This window comes from Glycine max, chromosome 20, assembly GCF_000004515.6.
Source record: "Glycine max cultivar Williams 82 chromosome 20, Glycine_max_v4.0, whole genome shotgun sequence".
In the NCBI taxonomy this organism is placed as follows: domain Eukaryota; kingdom Viridiplantae; phylum Streptophyta; class Magnoliopsida; order Fabales; family Fabaceae; genus Glycine; species Glycine max.
In genome coordinates this window covers 40,207,347-40,227,580 of record NC_038256.2, presented here as the reverse complement: position 1 = coordinate 40,227,580, position 20,234 = coordinate 40,207,347, and the positions used below count along the sequence as shown (strand labels likewise).

Here is a 20,234-nt window from a genome sequence, read left to right as displayed (position 1 = left end):
TTCTCACATGTGATAGTGGTACCCGACTACAATAAAAATGCAATTCAAAACCAATGGACTCATCTATCTCTATATTTTAAACACGAAATTGAAATTCTCATTATTTAATAAGCATATAAAAAATAACCTGATAGAACATGTAGTGTAATAATGACACTCAAAACGTAAATGTGCAAGAATAGTTTAGCAGCAGTACTAGTGTTTAATATTATTTTATCAAGCAATGGGCCACCTCAGATCCTACTTCATGATTCTTTGCCACCACAGGAAAGCGGAAAAATCCTGAAGAAAAATTGAAACATTTGATTCGATGAATTTATAATTTATAATATTCCCTAAAATGTACTCAATATTATCTTGTTAGCTTCTTTTTCCTTCTAGTAGGCTTAAAATTCCGTCAAGTAGCTAGAGTATGGAAAAGTATAAAAGTCAGGCCATTAAATTAGTTGGAGACAATGATGCAGATATGAACATCATATTGAGAAAGGCTGCTAAGCAGTAACTTACGGAAACGATCTACACGTGTTGAAAAGGAAAAAGTAACACACACAAATTCATAATACATATATGATAGAGATGTTTATAAACCATTATCATCATCATTATCGTTACGATTGTTTTTGTCATAATTGTCATAACTGTCATTATAATTATTATCATGATCCTTAATCACTTTTATAGTGATTACTATTGTCACAATTGTCATGATGGTTGTAATCATCGTTATTATCACTATCATCAACATGACTGTTCCCATCATTACGACTACCATGACAATAACAATGAGAATAATGATTACTTTGATGACGAGCATGATAATCATAATAATAATGATGATAATAATTACAATTATGATGACAATATTTATTAAATATTTGATTTAATATTTGATGAATCTTTTAGAGATTTTATATTTAAATGTAATCTAAATTTAAATTTAAAATATTTTTAATATGAGTCTTTTATTTTAATTTAATGGTTGAGATTTATTATTTTAACTCTCGTAATTATGATGTTTACATCTATGTACTTGAAGCAAAGGTGCTGGTTGCAATGGTCGTACTTGTTGGTTAAAACTTGAAAGTGGTCGACGTTTGAATCACATGATGAAAAATTCTACATTTGGAGTAGCACTCTTAATTAGGAGACTTTTGGCCTTTATAACTTTATTACTCTCTTGGTCGGCATTGCAAGAGCGAATTCCCCTTAATATATATCATGAAATTATTGTATTTAATTTAATTATTCTGCAATCTTATCACATAAGTTACATTTTATTATTTGAATATATAAATAAGTTTACTAATGTTGAATTAATTTAAAATTTCCTTTTTAACTCTTATTTTATTTTCTATAACTTTTTTATTTTATATTTAAAAACAAGTTTTAACAAACAAGACATGAAAATAATGTGAGATTTTGCTAAAGAACTTAAATCTAAAATTAAATATATAAAATTCAACTTGTATCATTTTTTTGGATAATGATTCAACTTTATTTATTTATAATATAACATCATATTTAAAACATTTTAAATGTTTTTTTATAATAGTTGAAATTTATTTTTTTGTTAATTTTCTGACATTGAATTATCCTAAAAATATTATATTATTTTTAAAAATATTTAAAATTAAGTATAATAAAAATATTTAAAATTAAGTAAAATATTTTTTCTTAATAAAAAATAAATTAAATTAATATAACTTTAATAATTATTATATTATTTTTATAACTTAAATATATCATATTTATTGATTCAACATTGAATTATATTTAGATATTATGAAAATTATCAGTCTTTTCTCAATCAGATTTGGGAACCTTCACTCCCATCGTCACCTACTTCGATTGTGTTTCTGGCTTCGAGAGCGTCACCTTGCGTGTTGATAGCGGCGACAACGGATTGGCGTTGCTTCGAGAATGACGAAATCCTTCACGAATCTGAGTTTTTTTTTCTTTTCAAATTAGCGTTGTTTTTCATATCTGAAATTGGTGAAAGATTGTGTGTTGAATCCAGATTTGTAATTTGAACGATAGTGGTTGGTGGAGTCGCCGGTGCGGCGAGAAAGCGTATGCCGCCGGTGCTGCTAGAACGCGTGCGCCGTCGGTGCTGACCACCGAGAGAGGCTGTTCAGCGAGGACTGACTTGCTGTTGTAGGAGAAAAAACCCCAGTTTCCGGTAGAAGTTCCTGGATGGTGGGGTGGGATGGGAGGAAGAAGATACGGATAAGTTTGTCATATTTTTTATTTTTTATTTTTAAAGTAAAATAAAAAAGCAATCATTTTTAGTGGTCATTATCTTACATTAATTATTTTAAAAGTTAAAAATTTTTAAAATATAAAATATCAAAATAAAACTCATAAAATTTAATGTATTAAAATGAAATAATGATATAATATAATAAATTAAAAATAACATTAAACCTAAAATTTAATTTATCTATTAATAAAATTATCAAACTCAAAAATTTATATAAATTGATGAAAATTTTATAGACTTAACTCTAAGATTCCTAAGAGTCTAATTTATGTAAAAATAATAATAAAATACTCACAAATAACATATCAATTAATAACATAATATATTAAAATAGTAAATTATAAATTATAAATTTCACATAATAATTAAATTTAATAATGTATTACTATTAGATAATATCTTACGGATGTGATAGTAATAGAATATTCTTATTGAAAATTTAATGTTATTAAAAAATAATAAATGTAATATTGTTAGATGTGAAAAATTTTCAATTTAAGAACAATACATCAAATAAAGGAATGTTAAATCCTAAACACATAGAAAATAACATAAAATGATTACACCAAATAAAGGAATATTCAATCCTAAACATATAAAAAACAATCTAAAATGACTTACATTTTGATTTAATTTTTTTAATTTGTTAACCGGTTGACTTAATAGTAAATTTAAAAGTCTATCAAATTTGCATAAACTCTATCCAAAATTTATTAAAGAAAGAATTTACAACCAGTTAACTGAGAAGATAAATTAACTCTTAAACTCATAAGTGTTAAAGACGTTCATAATCATGATTAACAAAGAATGTATTAGAAAGAGGACTTGACTCATTTGCTTAGTGACTGTTCTTACACAAACGAATCTGGGAGCTTTTCAATTTTACGGATCATGATGGCCAAGCTTGGATTCAACGTTGCTCAAATCATTCCAAAGGTTCCCCTTTTGCTTGATTTTTTTTTTTTTGAAAGGCAAAAGAGGTATATTATAAATATAGAGAGAACAGAGAGTACAAGAAGTACATCTGCAATATACATAAAAAAATGCCAATCTCATAACAAAATATGAGATAATATGAACCAAATAAACACCCTTTGCAGCTGCCATAAATTAAGACATAAGAAATGGTTATTACACCAAATGGAATAGAAAATAAGAGACTTGTTTCACCTTTTGTATAGGTACCACTGCCATGAAATATATATTTTTTAATTTTTCCAAAATCTGCTGACTATCAAACTGTTGGTGTAGAAAGATGATGCTGTTCCTGGTGTTCCACTACACCAGCATGCAGCATGCCATAGTAGATGTTTCAATCTTCGATTTGTCCTACCTCTGACAAAGAATCCAAATTGATCGCAAAGTTGTAACACAGTTTGTGGGATGGCCATATGAATTCCCATCCCTATAAAGACATTATACCAGAATTAAGAAAGAAGAGGGGAAGGCTGGATAAAACTGAATTAAATGAGTACCAATCTGGATAAATCCCTTTTTGCTTGTACCTGCTGGTTTCTTTGGAGGGCGTGAAATGTTCATGTTTTTGAAGACAAAGAGTGGCCTGAATGGTACATTATAAACCAAAATTCAGACAACTCTTCAGGTGTTAAATTCGGATGTTCAGAGTTCTAAGCTAACCAAAACATCCTATTCACGTATCTTGGCAAGCTCCGAGTCATGGTACTGTCAAGTTGAGCTGAAGGGGAAACCCATGTGACTCCGGGTTTGGAGGCATCATCAAAAAGATCATCTTGGTCAATGGATAAAGGGTTTTTATGGATCTTGTGGGTATACGACGAATATTCATGCTGAGCTCCATGCCATTCTTCACGGATTGCAGCTAGCTAGCCTTGGAGTGCGGGTTCAATTCAGTCATTTGCGAGAGTGATTCAACAACTTCCTCGCAACACAAGGATCTTCATCATCAACCGTTTTTGAAGTTTTAGATTCTTGCCCAGCTGTTTTGAAGCATTTGCTTCTGATGCTATTTTTGTTAGATTGTATCATGTTTTCTATGTTGTTTTTATTTTCCACCAATAAAAAAAATGTATTAGAAGGAGTTTGTGATTAACACTCCTCTTTAACCATATCAACCCTAAAATAACATTATAATATCAATTTATTTCTTAAAATATATTATTGAATTTCCTATAAATAATTATAAAAGGGATAATCATAACATATATTGGGATGGAAAAACTTTAGTGACAAATTGGATTCACGAAATCGATGCAACAGTGATCCAATAACACATGTGCTGTTAACAGCTAACAATGTACAGGGTTACATGGAAAATAATTGGATTAAATGCACAAATTGGATTAGGGCACAAGCCCAGCGTTGCATAAATTGTCAAAAGCAAAAAAGTTCAGGGTGAATTTGGTTGTCTCATTGTGAAATAAAAAAAAAATTGAGAAGAAATATTTAAATTAAAGTAGTGTAATAAAGTAACAGATTCATAAAATTTTGATTTTTTTTTTCAATTTAAATACAACCAAATCAAGTATCGTACCCTCAGATTTATGAGGGGGAAAAGTGTAGCTTTAATTAGAGTTAAACATAAATATAATAAAATAACCGATGCAAAAATAAAATAAAATTGCTCACATGATTAGAAATGCTCACTTGAAGTGGTAAAATTAGTTAAACAGAAAGAGAATAATATAAAATAATATTATGAAAATAAATAAATAACAAACATAATGATAAAGATAGTAAAGAAAATGGTGGCAATCAGAACAATTAAAACAATAATTTTTTAGTAACATAATATATATTAATTTTCTTCTAATGTATCTAAAGTTTTAAAGTTTAAGAATAATTTAATTTTCCAAATTTCATAGTATCAAATTATAAAGTTTGAATTTATAAAATCACGAGACATTACATTACACGTACCATATCCTGAAATATGAGAAGATTTCCGCTAAATTAACTTTCTTTATTATCTTCCACCACTCGCCATTTTGTTATTTGTTGATTGTGATATACATATTCTTTCCTCTCATAAGAGCATCTCCAACCAATATAACTCTATCAAAAAACTTCTTATAGTTTTTTTTAATAACATTTCATATTTTCCTATAATATCACATTATATTTTTTACTTTTAAACAATATAATCAAAGTTTTCCTCCAATAAAAAAATCTACTAAAGTTTCTCAAATAAATCCTACAATATATCATTTCAGTTTGAGAAATACAATAAAATAATATCTCACACCAAAATTGAAGAGCAATTGATGTTCTGCACAACACCCCAAAGCAGGCATGGGTTCTTTGAGTTTCTCTGCAATTGTTACAATTCCATTAATGCAGTGCTTTTATTGTCCATCTCACACGAGCAACCTGCATTGGAGGTGCTCTAAGTAGGCATAACAACATTTTCTCAAAAGCAAAAAAAGTAGGCATAATAACATAGTGAATTGGATCGTTTCCCTCTCTAATCCCTGATCTCATCAAAGGCGAGATAGGTCTGAATTCACATTTAAGAAAACTAAACTCATTTTTATTTCCGTTGAGTTTTTTCAAGTTTAGAAAAACTTGCAACAAACCCACCTTACGAAAAACTTTAGTTATTAAAATATGTTTTATGAATAATAATAATAATAATAAATAATGATTTCATATAGTTTATATTTAACATGGTTCATAATGTTTATTTTAATTGATAATTAAGGATACAAATTTAGAAATACATGTACATAATCAATGAGGAAGACTTGGACTTTATAACAGCGTAGTTGATTGATTCAAACAAATTAAATAAGTTGTAAGTTGTTAGAGTGACTTACCACACATATTATAATTAAAATTCTCTCATTAATTTTAAAATTTATATATATTATTTATTTATATCATTATTTACATTGATATATATATATATATATATATATATATATATTCTAAATTATGTTTTATAAATTTTTAATAAATAATAAACATAATAACTGAAATATAACTATTTCTTTGTTCATTTTTAATTAGGTAGAACAAGCTGCCATTAGTCATTTTATTAGAAATCATATCAATATATCTAGTTTATGTTCATGCAAATAAAGTAAATGCTATAATAAAATATGTTGTAAAAAGATTGTCATTTTAGAGTCTTTAGAAAGATAGTGATAATGTTACGTTCAATAGAACCATTCGATCGAAATCCAACATTGCATAAGAGTGCTCGAATAATCAAGAATTGGTACGATTAACAAATTAAAATAACTATAACATCTATAATAAACTTGATAATCAACAAAATAATTATATCAAGGTTTAAAATGATCTCCAACCTTGGCCTGCCGGGCTAGGTCTGGTTGCCCAGTTTTACAACTTTAACAACGACACAACTTCTTTATATATTCAGATATATTTTTTACAGAGTAAATTCAGATCTTAAATATAACCATGAAAAAATAATTAAGGAATATACAATAATAATGTAACTGCATGATAATTTTATTTGAATATGTATTTAAAAAATATAAATATATAAAAAAAATATAATTTAATTAAATTAAACCTGTGTTGCACGGATTTATAATTTAGTATATGTGTAAAATAAATTAAGCATATTACAACTCTGTACACGACAAGCATACAGTGACCAAACTTCTCCAGACTGCATCACATGGCATCGATCTCAAATCTATGCAAAAGGACACATCACAAACTACTACTCCAGAAGGCATAGTATGTGTCTGGCTCAGATTTATAAATTAATGCACGTATTTGAATTTTTACTCATCAAAACTATACAAAAAGACGTAGAATTTTTAACGCGCAGAATATTTATAAATACGCGTACTTGAATTTTTACACATCCACTGACCTTAACACATTTTAGGATCAAGTAATAAGAAGAGACATAAAACAGATATTATATCGTGCGAGTACATTTAATATCAGTTATTTTGAATATTAGTGTATTTATGTCAATAACTTATTAAAATATTTAGACAAAAAAATGTTGTATCTTATTTAAATAAGTTAGTTAATAAAACGATTTTAATAAAAAAATATTTAAAAGTTGAAAAAAAAAATTCTCTCCCTTCCTTTCTTTTTCCTCAAATTTCCTTCTATATAAAAACTAAATTTTGAATTGAATATTCCATACCCAGATATGGTAGTTTATATCTCTTAATCATATCGATTTTCAACAAGTCATTTCAAATAATTTGTAACTTTATTTTTTTTATATAAAATTTTAGGTAAGTTGAATTTTGAGAACTCATTAGAAGTAAGACAAACTTTTTAATACTGATTCTTTATTATCTTATTTATTAAATTTCCTTATTCTCTTGTTTAATTTAATAATTACACTATTTATTTTATTATTTTAGCATTAATTACACATCAAGATATTCATGATAATATATGATAGGTTTATTTCATTTTTTTTTTGTTATATTTACATTTTTTATATTACACTATTTATTTTAATCATTAACAATTTATAATATTTAATTCATTATTTCAACATCAATAATAAATGTTAGATTTATTTTATTTGTTTATTATTTTTTTGAATAATTTTATATTAGTCAATTTATTTTAACTATTTATGTTAATTAACATAATAAAAGTATAATATCTACTTGAGTATTTTATTTTACTTTTTAAAAAAAATTTAATTAAAAATATTTTAAGAATATAAAATTAATAGTAGAATATATAATAAAAAATAACTTTTAAACTCTTAGTTAATTTTTTAAAACTAATTTTGTTGAACATGCATAACCTATATATGACACGTTAGGATATGATTATCATAAAAATCAATAAATTTATAATTAAATTTTGATTTAATTATAATATAAAACTTTTTTTTACATGTCAAGTAATGAGAGCTAGTCATAATATGTCACACCTTTTATAGACTAAATTTAATAATAAAAGTAGAGTTTAATATTTATGTATTGATAATGTAAAATATTTTTATCTTATTTTTAATTATAATTTATTATTAATATAACTTTTAAAGTAATTATCATAAAATTTAATTTTTTTTAGACCATCAATGTATAACATTTTTCTCATAAAAGTAACTAAGTTTTTTATACTAGATAAAAATTAAAAACTTAATAACTAAGAATATGACATTTTAATTTTAGTTGTGATGATTGTAATACAACTATTTCTTTTTATTAGGTTGGTAAAAGTTTATGGCCATAATGCATTCATTTAGTAAACGGCCGCTCATTATAGTGTTTTATTTTGACTTGAAAGTGAACCCAATTTGTTTTATCCGTAGAAAAGACAGTGATAATGACAATCATTCTATTTTACAGTTTAATTTAATTTCGATCATCTGTGACTATCATCAGCTCACACATTAAATTAAAAATTTACATAAAAAATTAAATAAAAAGTTAGACTACGTATAGTGATAGCCAGGAAATTTATATAGTATAGTCACGGTAAACACATAAGTAAATGTTTGCTAAACAATCCATATATATAAATATATACTAATATTAGTCAACGAGTTTAATTAAATTTTGTTTAAAATATATGATAAGTCAGGTTTTAATTTTTTATTTATAGAATTTTATAATTTCATTATATGTAATGTTTGAATTGATTAGTTTTATCCAAATATTAAATCGACTCGCTTTTATTTGTATTTGTACGATAAACAACCTTTATACATAATTTTAAGTATTTAAATATAATATCGTTTTTAGCTAGTAATCAAATATTCTTCTTATATTAAGTATTTTATATATTAGTTTTGATATTCAAATTATTTTACATTTTATTAAGAAACATTTTTATTATTTATTATTACTATTTAATACTAATATTTTATTTCTTATAAATTCCTATTTAGTTATTTATATTTTTTTAATTAAAAAGGCCATAATTGTACCCAAAATTCTGAATAAAAATATGATTCAGCGAACCCAAGGACAGAAACAATAAAATGCTCTAAATCTAATTAAGAACCAACGACAAGTCCAGGAGCCTACTGCACACATTTGAGTGGTGTAAGATGTCTGGACATTGACCTCCAAATTACTGTTTTTCAAAAGAATGTATTTTAAGTAACACGTGTTATCTTGAATGTTCATCCATCGTAAAAAATAATTCCGTTTCAACGACGTTATATACAACGACCATTTACAACCGTTGTTAAAAGTACTTAATAACCTTGTTAAAATTCTATTTTTTCAGTAGTGAAATAGTTTGATATGTTGCAAAGAAAAGAATAAAAGAAATAAAAAATATTTGAATTAAAGTAAAACACTAGGGAGTGTATTAATTTATAAATATTTTTTTCCATCCTATTTATTGTCTACCAAGCCCACTCTTATCGTGCCTTGTGTTGTGTCTTGCATAAGCCATAAGCAGAAGAAATAAAGAAATAAGGAGAATCAAAATAAAAAAGTGAAGTAGAATGAATAGAAAGACATAAAAAAATAGGTCAAAATACATATGCGATTCTTTATGTTCTAGTTTTTGTTCAGTTTAGTCTTTTATATATATGTGTTAGAAGCTTAATTTCGATCAATCTCCTAATAACATTTTTAAATAGCTTTAAATTAGTTGTTGCCATAAATTACTAAATGCCACACAACATAAACATATGCACATTTTTTAAAGGGTGATTTTTGTTATCAATAATACATTTTTAGAAAGATTGAATTTAGTCTTTCATGTCTCTTTTAATTTTATTCACAATGAGAAATCAAAATTAAACCTTTCTAAAAAATATCAAGAAGAAAATTGATTGTTTTAAAAAATTTATATATATTTTTGTTACATCACATTTAACAATCTTAATTATCGTTACAGTTCAACCTTAAGATGTTTGAAAACCATTTTTTTTTACGAAAACGATCATTAATCATCTTAATGTTATAATTATAATACATTAATTACAACAATTTTTTTAAAAGACTAATTAAATAATAAATTGTAGCTTATGAAAAAGCGTCCAATTTGAGAAACTCATTAAATAATTGTTAAAAAGAAATACATTAGTTACAAAAATGAAGATTTTCAATGACACACAAAAGGTGCATTTGATTTGATAAAAAAATAGAATAGAGAGATTAATATTGAACAAGTAGTTGAGTCAAATGATAATTTATTGTACTGTATGTTGATGGTCGATGCACAATATGTATAATTTTGTGTTGTATCTTGTTTGATGTACTTAAGTATTGGACAAAATAATATTAATTTTAATATAAAATTGTAGGTGCATTAACAATACCTTGATGACGCAACAAAAGAGAGATATCTCTATGGAGGAGGCATGACCCTTGACGCCACCGGGCGTAGGACCTGACAGCATGAGATTGTCATAGGGTCACGACAATGGTGATGGTAGCATGACAGTGTGACGCGACTTTGCCAAAGTTGGCAAAAAAAAAACATAGCGAGAAAGAGAAAGATGAAGATGAAAATATTTGAATAAATTAACAATGAAAAGAAAGAAATAATGAGCAAAAAGAAAACAGCAATAGTCTATACGACCCTCACTGACGGTCAAGGTGGCCCTCATCGACGTTTGAGAAGGAATGTTTAGAGAATGAGACACATATGAAAAAAGAAAAAAGGTGTGAGAAAATGAAAAGTAAAAAAAATAGAGATAATATTGTATTTTCTTTTGTTAGAAATGAGACAAAAACTTGCACGAGATTTAATGAGTTACAAATTTTTGGGTATTTATCCATTCTATCATTTTTTATTCTGTATCTCAGTCATTTTTTTAAATTAAACCTTATATATATATATATATATATATATATATATATATATATATATATATATTTTTGTCGAGTCTTTCATTTTTTAGCGAATCAAACGCATCCTAAACAATAACATTTATATTAGAAAAATGTCTTAAAAAATATTTTATTTTACGTTAAATAATAAAAATATTTCTTTTGTTTTATTCTCTATATATGATGTTATTATTTTTAAAAATATAAAATAATAAATGAATGCACATACTCAAATATTCTTAATTGGAAAAGATTAATTTATTTTTATTTTAATATTTAAAAATAAAAATAGTGAAAATAAAATATTTAATTTATTTTTATTTTTAACATGATATATTTATAGCATTAAAAAATAATATATATATATATATATATATATATATATATATATATATATATATATATATATATATATATATATATATATATGTATATGGTGAAAAAAATGATATATTTTTTTAAAAAATAAATTTCAAAATATATATAATAACCAATAAATTAAGATATGAATTAAAATAAACACTTAAAACCATATTAATATCCATTATCCTCCCCTAAAACTTACTAATGAATAAAAAATTGAATATTTTTTTATCCCTAGAAGATAAACTTCATAATTCTATTTATCAAATTCCTTTAATGTTAAAGAAAAGAAAAAAATTCTGAAGTACCCCTATATATCAGAAAAAATTACGCCAAAACTTATTTTTTATTTGGTAAAAGATTATAAAGGTTTTTTTTCTGAAAAAAATATTATAAAGATAATTCTCATTCGTAGTCATTTTTAATTTGGTCATTGGTTAGTGTAGTCAACACATTTTTAATTTTGCAACTACTTTCTTATTGGGTTTACATTATTATCATGACAAAAAGGCATGACATAGGGACGACATTAAAAATAATTACACGTATGAAACCAAATAAAAGTCTAATTTCCATAGGAGCTAAATTTAATTAATTTAAATATTAGAATAAAAAAGATAATTTGTTTATAGGAATTATTGTTAACTTTTCAACCAAAAGCTATACTTATTAATCATCAAGGTTGTAGAGTAAGAAAAAAACATGGCAACATACGTGAGCCATGACGACATCGTACCTAGTAGCTCTGATATGATAATAATCTTAGAGATATATGCTGTTACAATGGTTATATTATGTCGTCTATGCACACGTTCATTCTTTAACCCATCACTCACTACCTTACCTTCTTCTTCTTCACTTCCTGGCTTTTGTTTCCTCGCTAAGCCAAGAACGACCCTTTCCAATCCCCTAACGAAAAATCATCGTCATAATCATCTACGTACGTTGTTTTCGCGAAACAACACTTTCACAATACCGAAAAACAACACAAAAACAAGGTTTAAGCGCGAGAAGTTAACTTCTGTTTTTCTTCTTCTTTTGCTTGTTATATAAGCGCAAATTGTCCAATACAGTTTTTTCTAAGAGATCGACAAAAGCAAGGACGCGTTGAAATGGCAAATACGTTTGCGTGTCGCTTTTAGCCACCGATCACTTCTGGCTTCGCAGTTCGCACAATACAGGTTTGTATGTATTCCCACTTTATGTTTATTTGTTAAATTACATGATTCGTCTTCCATTCCTCTATTTTAAAATGTTTTCCTCATTTTTTAGTATTATGTAACAATACTTCAATGGTTGGTTCATTCCTTCCCAGACTCAAAACAGCAACCGAGCATTTTTTTTATTTTATGTTTTTGTTCTTTTCCATGTTTTCCTAACAATATGCGTAAAATCTTTAGATTCTCTCTCTCTCTCTCATCATCTTCTGTCTAACCTGAAGCTATATTTTATTTGATAGTATATCACAGTGAATTAGAAAAATAAGACAAATGGGATACAAGGTGATGAAAGAGAAAGCGAAACGTATGAATAGAATTAGAGTTTAATTTTTATGTCTCGAAGTCTCAGGTACCAATTAGAAATTTGATATAAATTTTTAAGGTGGTTATAGTACAAGTCAAACTTATTATAAATGATAGTATATTTTTTTATATATATTACCAGTATATAATATATACTCTATTTACTCATGATTATTGACTAAAAAATGAGACTGAAATACTAGCACGTCTCTACTGAGTAATGACCAGTAAAATAGTTGACACCACTGAAGTTACCCCACCACCAAACGAGGATAAATTATACTCTTTCCTAGTGAAGTTTATGAGTTTCGTTAAATAGTGTGTTCTATTTCTAAACTAGTGACATTCACATGAATTTTAGCGAATAACAGAGTGTGTATTGAAAAGAGAACGTTGGAGAAGTAAATAATACTCTTCCACTTCAGAAAACAAAAACAAACTAGTATTGCCCCTCTATGATCATACTATCTACTAGTTGTTGGTGATAAGTGACGACTGTATGTGCACATTTATATTTCCAAGTTTATTTCTCTTTCACTCGAGCCTTTGATCTAACTAGTAAGAAAGATGGAGAGATATTATGTGTTTGTGTGACATGTTTTCAAATGTGTTTTTTTTTTCTTTCTAAAGCTTGTTGATAAACTGTTTGAGTTTCAGTTTCAAAGTTTTAGGACAAAGATTTGCTCAACAAAGGCATGATTTTATTGTTTAATTTTTTATTTTATTTTCTTTACAGAGTTTGAGGAGCAAAGAGAAGTAAAGAAAAATGGCGGGTTTTTGGAGCGTGTTTTGTGGGGAATCTGGTTGCTCAGAGGCTGGAAAAATGCCTGGCAGCTATGATTTTAGGCTTCTCATTGATCCTTCCACTTGTGTCAACCATTTGCTAATCTCTTGCTTTGATGTGTTGCTGCTTATCATGCTTGTATTCATTATGATCCAGAAGTCAACATTAAAACCATCTCGGGGTCTAATACAGGTGCAAAGATATCCATATTTCCAGCTAGTTTCTGCCATAGTCAATGGTGCTCTTGGGTTGGCACATTTGTGCTTTGGAATTTGGGTTTTAGAAGAGACGTTGAGGAAAAACCAAACTGTGTTGCCTCTTAATTGGTGGTTGCTAGAAATCTTTCATGGATTAACATGGTTGTTAGTGAGTTTAACAATAAGTCTCAAGTTGAAACAACTTCCAAGAGCATGGTCAGGGTTTTTTTCTGTTCTAATCTTCTTGGTTTCTGGTATTTTCTGCGGTTTATCCTTGTTTTATGCAATTAGTAGCAGAGAACTATCCCTTAAGATAGCTTCAGATATTCTATCTTTTCTGGGGGCGATATTATTGTTATTATGCACATATAAGGAATCCAACCATAGGGACACTGACAGTGAAATTGATGAAAGTCTTTATGCACCCTTAAACAGCGAGTCCAACAAAAATGATTATATTACATATGTAACCCCATTTGCCAAAACTGGATTCTTTGGCAGAATGACATTTTGGTGGTTGAATCCATTGATGAAAATGGGCAAAGAGAAAACACTTCAGGATGAAGACATTCCGCGTTTGCGGGAGGAGGATCGAGCAGAAAGTTGCTATCTGCTGTTTTTGGATCAATTGAACAGACAGAAACAGAAGGATCAATCCTCGCAGCCATCAGTTTTGAGGACAATAATTTTATGCCATTGGAAAGAAATTTTAATATCAGGATTCTTTGCATTGCTTAAGGTAGTTGCTCTGTCTTCAGGACCTCTTCTTTTGAATTCTTTTATATTGGTTGCTGAGGGTAACGAGAGTTTCAAATATGAGGGTTTTGTGTTGGCCATATCACTTTTCTTTACAAAAAACATAGAATCCTTATCACAAAGGCAATGGTACTTCCGCTGCAGACTCATTGGTGTGAAAGTTAGGTCGTTGCTAACTGCAGCCATTTATAGAAAACAATTGAGGTTATCCAATTCTGCTAGATTGATGCACTCTGGTGGTGAGATAATGAATTATGTGACTGTGGATGCTTATAGAATTGGTGAATTTCCCTATTGGTTTCACCAGACTTGGACAACAAGCTTACAGCTATGTATCTCATTAGTTATACTTTTTCGTGCTGTTGGATGGGCAACAATTGCCTCCTTGGTGGTGATAGTAATCACTGTGCTTTGCAATACTCCACTTGCGAAGTTGCAGCACAAGTTTCAAAGCAAGCTTATGGTGACACAAGATGAGAGATTGAAGGCTTGTTCTGAGGCTCTTGTGAATATGAAGGTGTTGAAGCTGTATGCGTGGGAAACCAATTTTAGAAGTTCTATAGAGCGATTAAGGAATGAGGAGCTCAAATGGTTGTCTGCAGTGCAATTAAGAAAGGCATACAACACCTTTCTCTTTTGGTCCTCCCCTGTCTTGGTCTCTGCTGCTTCCTTTGGGGCATGTTACTTTCTTAATGTTCCATTGCATGCAAATAATGTTTTTACTTTTGTCGCTACTTTGCGCCTTGTTCAGGATCCAATTAGAACCATCCCTGATGTTATTGGGGTGGTCATCCAGGCAAAAGTTGCGTTTGCTAGGATTGTAAAATTTCTTGAGGCACCTGAACTGCAGAGTGCAAATGTCACACAAAGGTGTATCAATGAGAATAAGAGGGGTTCAATTTTAATTAAGTCTGCTGACTTTTCATGGGAAGCTAATGTATCAAAGCCAACACTGAGAAACATAAACTTGAAGGTTAGACCACGACAAAAGGTGGCTGTCTGTGGAGAGGTTGGCTCAGGCAAATCAACTCTCTTAGCAGCAATTCTCAGAGAAGTTCCTAATACTCAGGGGACAGTAAGATTTTATTCCTTTTTTGCTATTATTTTTATTTTCAAATTGTGATACTTTCATTGGTTCTAATTTAGATGAAATTTTCACTTTGTGTCAGCAGTGTTATAATATCTAGCACATAAATTCAACTCACTAGAGTGCATTTTTCTGTCCTTCATTAGAGTAGTAATATTATTAATTGATTTCATTAATGGGTATCTGATTTTCTTTTCTGATTTACAGATTGAGGTTCATGGGAAGTTTTCCTATGTTTCTCAAACAGCATGGATACAGACAGGTACAATAAGGGAGAATATATTGTTTGGAGCAGCTATGGATGCTGAAAAATATCAAGAAACACTTCATAGGTCTTCACTATTGAAGGATCTTGAGTTGTTTCCCCATGGTGATCTCACTGAAATAGGGGAGAGAGGAGTCAACCTGAGTGGAGGTCAGAAGCAGCGAATTCAACTTGCACGTGCACTATATCAGAATGCTGATATATATCTCTTGGATGATCCATTCAGTGCTGTTGATGCACATACTGCAACAAATTTGTTTAATGTAACAAAAACTTCTTTTCTTCAGGTACTACATTTATAACTTGGTGTTAGTATCTTTTTACTTATAGATGGCTTTTCAACGGAACAGGAATACATAATGGAAGGACTTGCTGGGAAAACAGTCTTGCTTGTGACTCATCAAGTTGATTTCCTTCCAGCATTTGATTCTGTTTTGGTAATTGCTTTCATCTTAGAGCACTGGCTATGTCATTGTTTCATTTTCTTTTTCTGCATATAGTTAAAATTTAATGGTTATGCCATATTAAAGCACTGGCTGTAAATTAGCATGGCTGTAATTATTTCTTTGTTTATAGTTGATGTCAGATGGGGAAATCATAGAAGCTGCTCCTTATCACCATTTGTTGAGCTCAAGCCAAGAATTTCAGGATCTTGTGAATGCCCACAGAGAGACTGCTGGCTCTGACCGGCTTGTAGATGTTACTTCTCCGCAGAAACAATCAAATAGTGCTAGAGAAATTAGAAAAACATCTACGGAGCAGAATTATGAAGCATCAAAAGGTGATCAATTGATTAAGCGAGAAGAGAGAGAGAAGGGAGACCAAGGGTTCAAACCATATATACAGTATCTGAATCAGAACAAAGGATATATATACTTCTCTGTGGCTGCTCTTTCTCACCTAACATTTGTGGTTGGCCAAATATTACAAAACTCATGGATGGCCGCTAGTGTTGATAATCCTCAAGTCAGCACTTTGCAATTGATTCTTGTTTACTTGTTGATTGGACTTATTTCAACACTATTCTTGTTGATGAGAAGTCTTTTTGTAGTTGCTTTGGGTCTTCAATCATCAAAGTCTTTATTTTCACAGCTACTGAACTCCCTTTTTCGTGCCCCCATGTCATTTTATGACTCCACTCCTTTAGGAAGGATACTTAGTAGGGTAAGCATATTAAACAGTTTTTTCTCTCCCTTTGCAGAGTAATGCGATAAACAGAAACATTTATGTTTTGACTGTTATTTCCTTGTTCAGGTCTCCTCGGATCTCAGCATTGTAGACCTTGATGTCCCATTCGGCTTTGTTTTTGCTGTGGGAGCTACTATGAATTGCTATGCTAATCTAACCGTTTTAGCTGTTGTTACTTGGCAAGTCTTGTTTGTCTCCATACCGATGATTTATTTTGCAATCCGCCTGCAGGTAATGAACAAATTCTTCTTTGGATTACATTGAATGGATAATTTGGTGTTGCTTTCTAACTTAATTTGAGAATATCATTATTTAACCACACATTGTTATTGTTCGACAGTAGATGAATACATGACAAAAATAGACTTCATACCTGTATTTGTAGACAATGTAGGTTTTTGAAACTTATTCTATCTAGAAAAGTTTGAAGTTTAAAATAATAACTGAGAAGTGTTTGATTTAGTCATGGTTTGACTTACAAATTAAGGAAACATATGTACATGAAATGGGTAGTCAGACATTGGTACACAAGAAGTTCTGTTCACCAGAAAATAATCATAAAGAAAATTCATTATTTGAAGTTCTTTTATCTTTTTTACTTTTGGTAACTGGAATCATTTTTCAAAGATTTAAAATAATTTTATTGGAAAGTAAACATGCTAGCCTAATTATTTCCTCTATATAGAGATATTACTTTGCCTCTGCAAAAGAACTGATGCGGTTGAATGGCACAACAAAATCCTTTGTTGCCAACCATCTTGCTGAATCTGTTGCTGGAGCTGTGACAATAAGGGCTTTTGAGGAGGAAGATCGTTTTTTTGAGAAAAATCTTTATCTAATTGATGTCAATGCGAGCCCTTACTTCCATAGTTTTGCTGCGAATGAGTGGCTGATTCAACGATTAGAAACGGTCAGTGCTGTTGTTCTTGCATCTGCGGCACTGTGCATGGTTGTACTTCCACCCGGAACTTTCTCCTCTGGTGAGAGTTTATCTATTGTTGCTTTTGAAAATGTCACTTTTACTGTTCTTTCAATATCGCGCAACTCATGTTTTTTCTTCCCGCTCTGTCTAATGCAAGTTTGTATTTTCAACATGTTCCAGGATTTATTGGCATGGCTCTCTCTTATGGCCTTTCACTTAACATGTCCTTAGTATTTTCAATTCAAAATCAATGCAACATAGCGAATTATATAATATCAGTAGAGAGGCTAAATCAGTATATGCATATACCAAGTGAGGCTCCAGAAGTAATAGAAGGAAATCGCCCTCCTGGGAATTGGCCAGCGGCTGGTAGAGTACAAATAAATGAATTGCAGGTAATTGTTACTGTTTTAAAACTGGTTGCACAATGTCCTGAAAAATGGTAGTTAAACACTTGAACTGAAGCTCTTAAGTTGCTTCTTGATATCAAAACAGATACGTTACAGGCCTGATGCACCACTAGTACTTCGTGGAATCACATGCACATTTGAAGGAGGTCACAAAATTGGTATTGTTGGCAGAACAGGCAGTGGAAAGTCTACTCTTATAGGCGCCTTATTCCGTCTAGTGGAGCCAGCAGGTGGAAAAATCATTGTTGATGGAATAGACATTTGTTCTATTGGACTTCATGACTTGAGGTCACGCTTTGGTATTATACCTCAGGATCCTACTCTTTTTAATGGGACAGTCAGATACAATTTGGACCCTTTATCTCAACACTCTGATCAAGAGATATGGGAGGTAATACTATATAGTTTGTTATTTTTTAGTATGCTGCCAAGTTTTTTATGTTTGCTTATCTCAACTTTCCATGGTACATGTGGACTGATTGTAGCTTTTATATGAAGGTTCTAGGGAAGTGTCAGTTGCAAGAGGCTGTCCAAGAGAAAGAAGAGGGATTAGACTCTTCAGGTACAATACTTCATGTTTTGCTGTCACAACTTTGCAGTGACTGGTTCCTGATTAAGTACTAATGACTACTGACTAATTGTTATGCAGTTGTTGAAGCTGGAGCAAACTGGAGCATGGGACAACGACAGCTATTCTGTTTGGGGCGTGCTCTTCTCAGGCGAAGTCGGATATTGGTGCTTGATGAAGCAACTGCGTCAATTGATAATGCAACTGATTTGATTCTGCAGAAAACAATTAGGACTGAATTTGCGGATTGTACAGTGATTACAGTAGCTCACAGGATACCAACTGTGATGGATTGCACCAAAGTTCTTGCCATCAGTGATGGTAAGTTGCACATTAACTACCCCTTGTCTCATCATTCTCGTTGAGCACATGCTTTTCCAACATAAATTATAATTCAGTCATTTGGTAATAAGTAGTTAAGTTAAGAGGACAGGTAAGGTTGTTCATCTGTGCCCCATGAGAATTCTAATATACCTCGCTGTTTGACCAAAGAAAAATATAAGAATGTTGTTGAGTAGGTCTTCTTGAGTTTACTTATAATTATAGAGTAATAAAATATGAGATAATAGGTGTATCAGCTTCTTAGCTTCGACCACACAAAATTATGAATTATGATGTAAATTTGAGGTACTTGATCGCACATTTAAACAGTTGATCCTTTAGTTATAGTCTTTTAAGAAAATAAAATGACATTGTATTTTCAGGGAAACTGGTGGAGTATGATGAACCGATGAACTTGATAAAGAGAGAAGGATCACTCTTTGGGAAGCTTGTTAAGGAATACTGGTCTCATTTTCAGTCTGCAGAATCTCATTGAAGCTGAACATGTTTTTTTAGCATAGCTCTTATATTTTTCTCTGTGGATTGAGAAGAAGCCAAGAAAGAGTACTTAGAAGTAGGATGCAAAGTGTATTTTACTATTATATTTGGAAAACCCTGAGGTCTGAGAAGTGGGAAGGAATTAGAGGGACTAAGAAGTAAAAAGAAAATGGTGCAAAGGTATTCTAATGTACCATTTTCTAGAATGAGTTTGTCACTTTGAGCTGTTTTACAGTGGAAAGGTCCATTATTTATCAATCTTTGTTTATAATTTGCGCATTCTTAGCAACATTTAACGTTTTATATAATGTGGGGGTCGGTATTTTTCCACACAATTAATCCCACAAAAGGTACCCAAAC

At 29.8% G+C, this 20,234-nt stretch overlaps 1 protein-coding gene across 1 annotated transcript; it reads left to right on the top strand.

The window, feature by feature from the left end:
- The first annotated feature begins 12,039 nt into the window (after positions 1-12,039).
- On the top strand, positions 12,040-20,132 carry LOC100811468 (ABC transporter C family member 10). The gene is made up of 12 exons (XM_014772764.3): positions 12,040-12,536; positions 13,615-15,690; positions 15,910-16,230; positions 16,318-16,404; positions 16,544-17,131; positions 17,222-17,386; positions 17,841-18,135; positions 18,258-18,472; positions 18,573-18,878; positions 18,986-19,049; positions 19,137-19,376; positions 19,760-20,132. The coding sequence occupies exons 2-12, from the start codon at positions 13,645-13,647 to the stop codon at positions 19,870-19,872; spliced, it is 4,440 nt and encodes a 1,479-aa protein (XP_014628250.2). The 5' UTR covers positions 12,040-12,536; positions 13,615-13,644; the 3' UTR covers positions 19,873-20,132.
- The last annotated feature ends 102 nt before the right edge of the window (positions 20,133-20,234 follow it).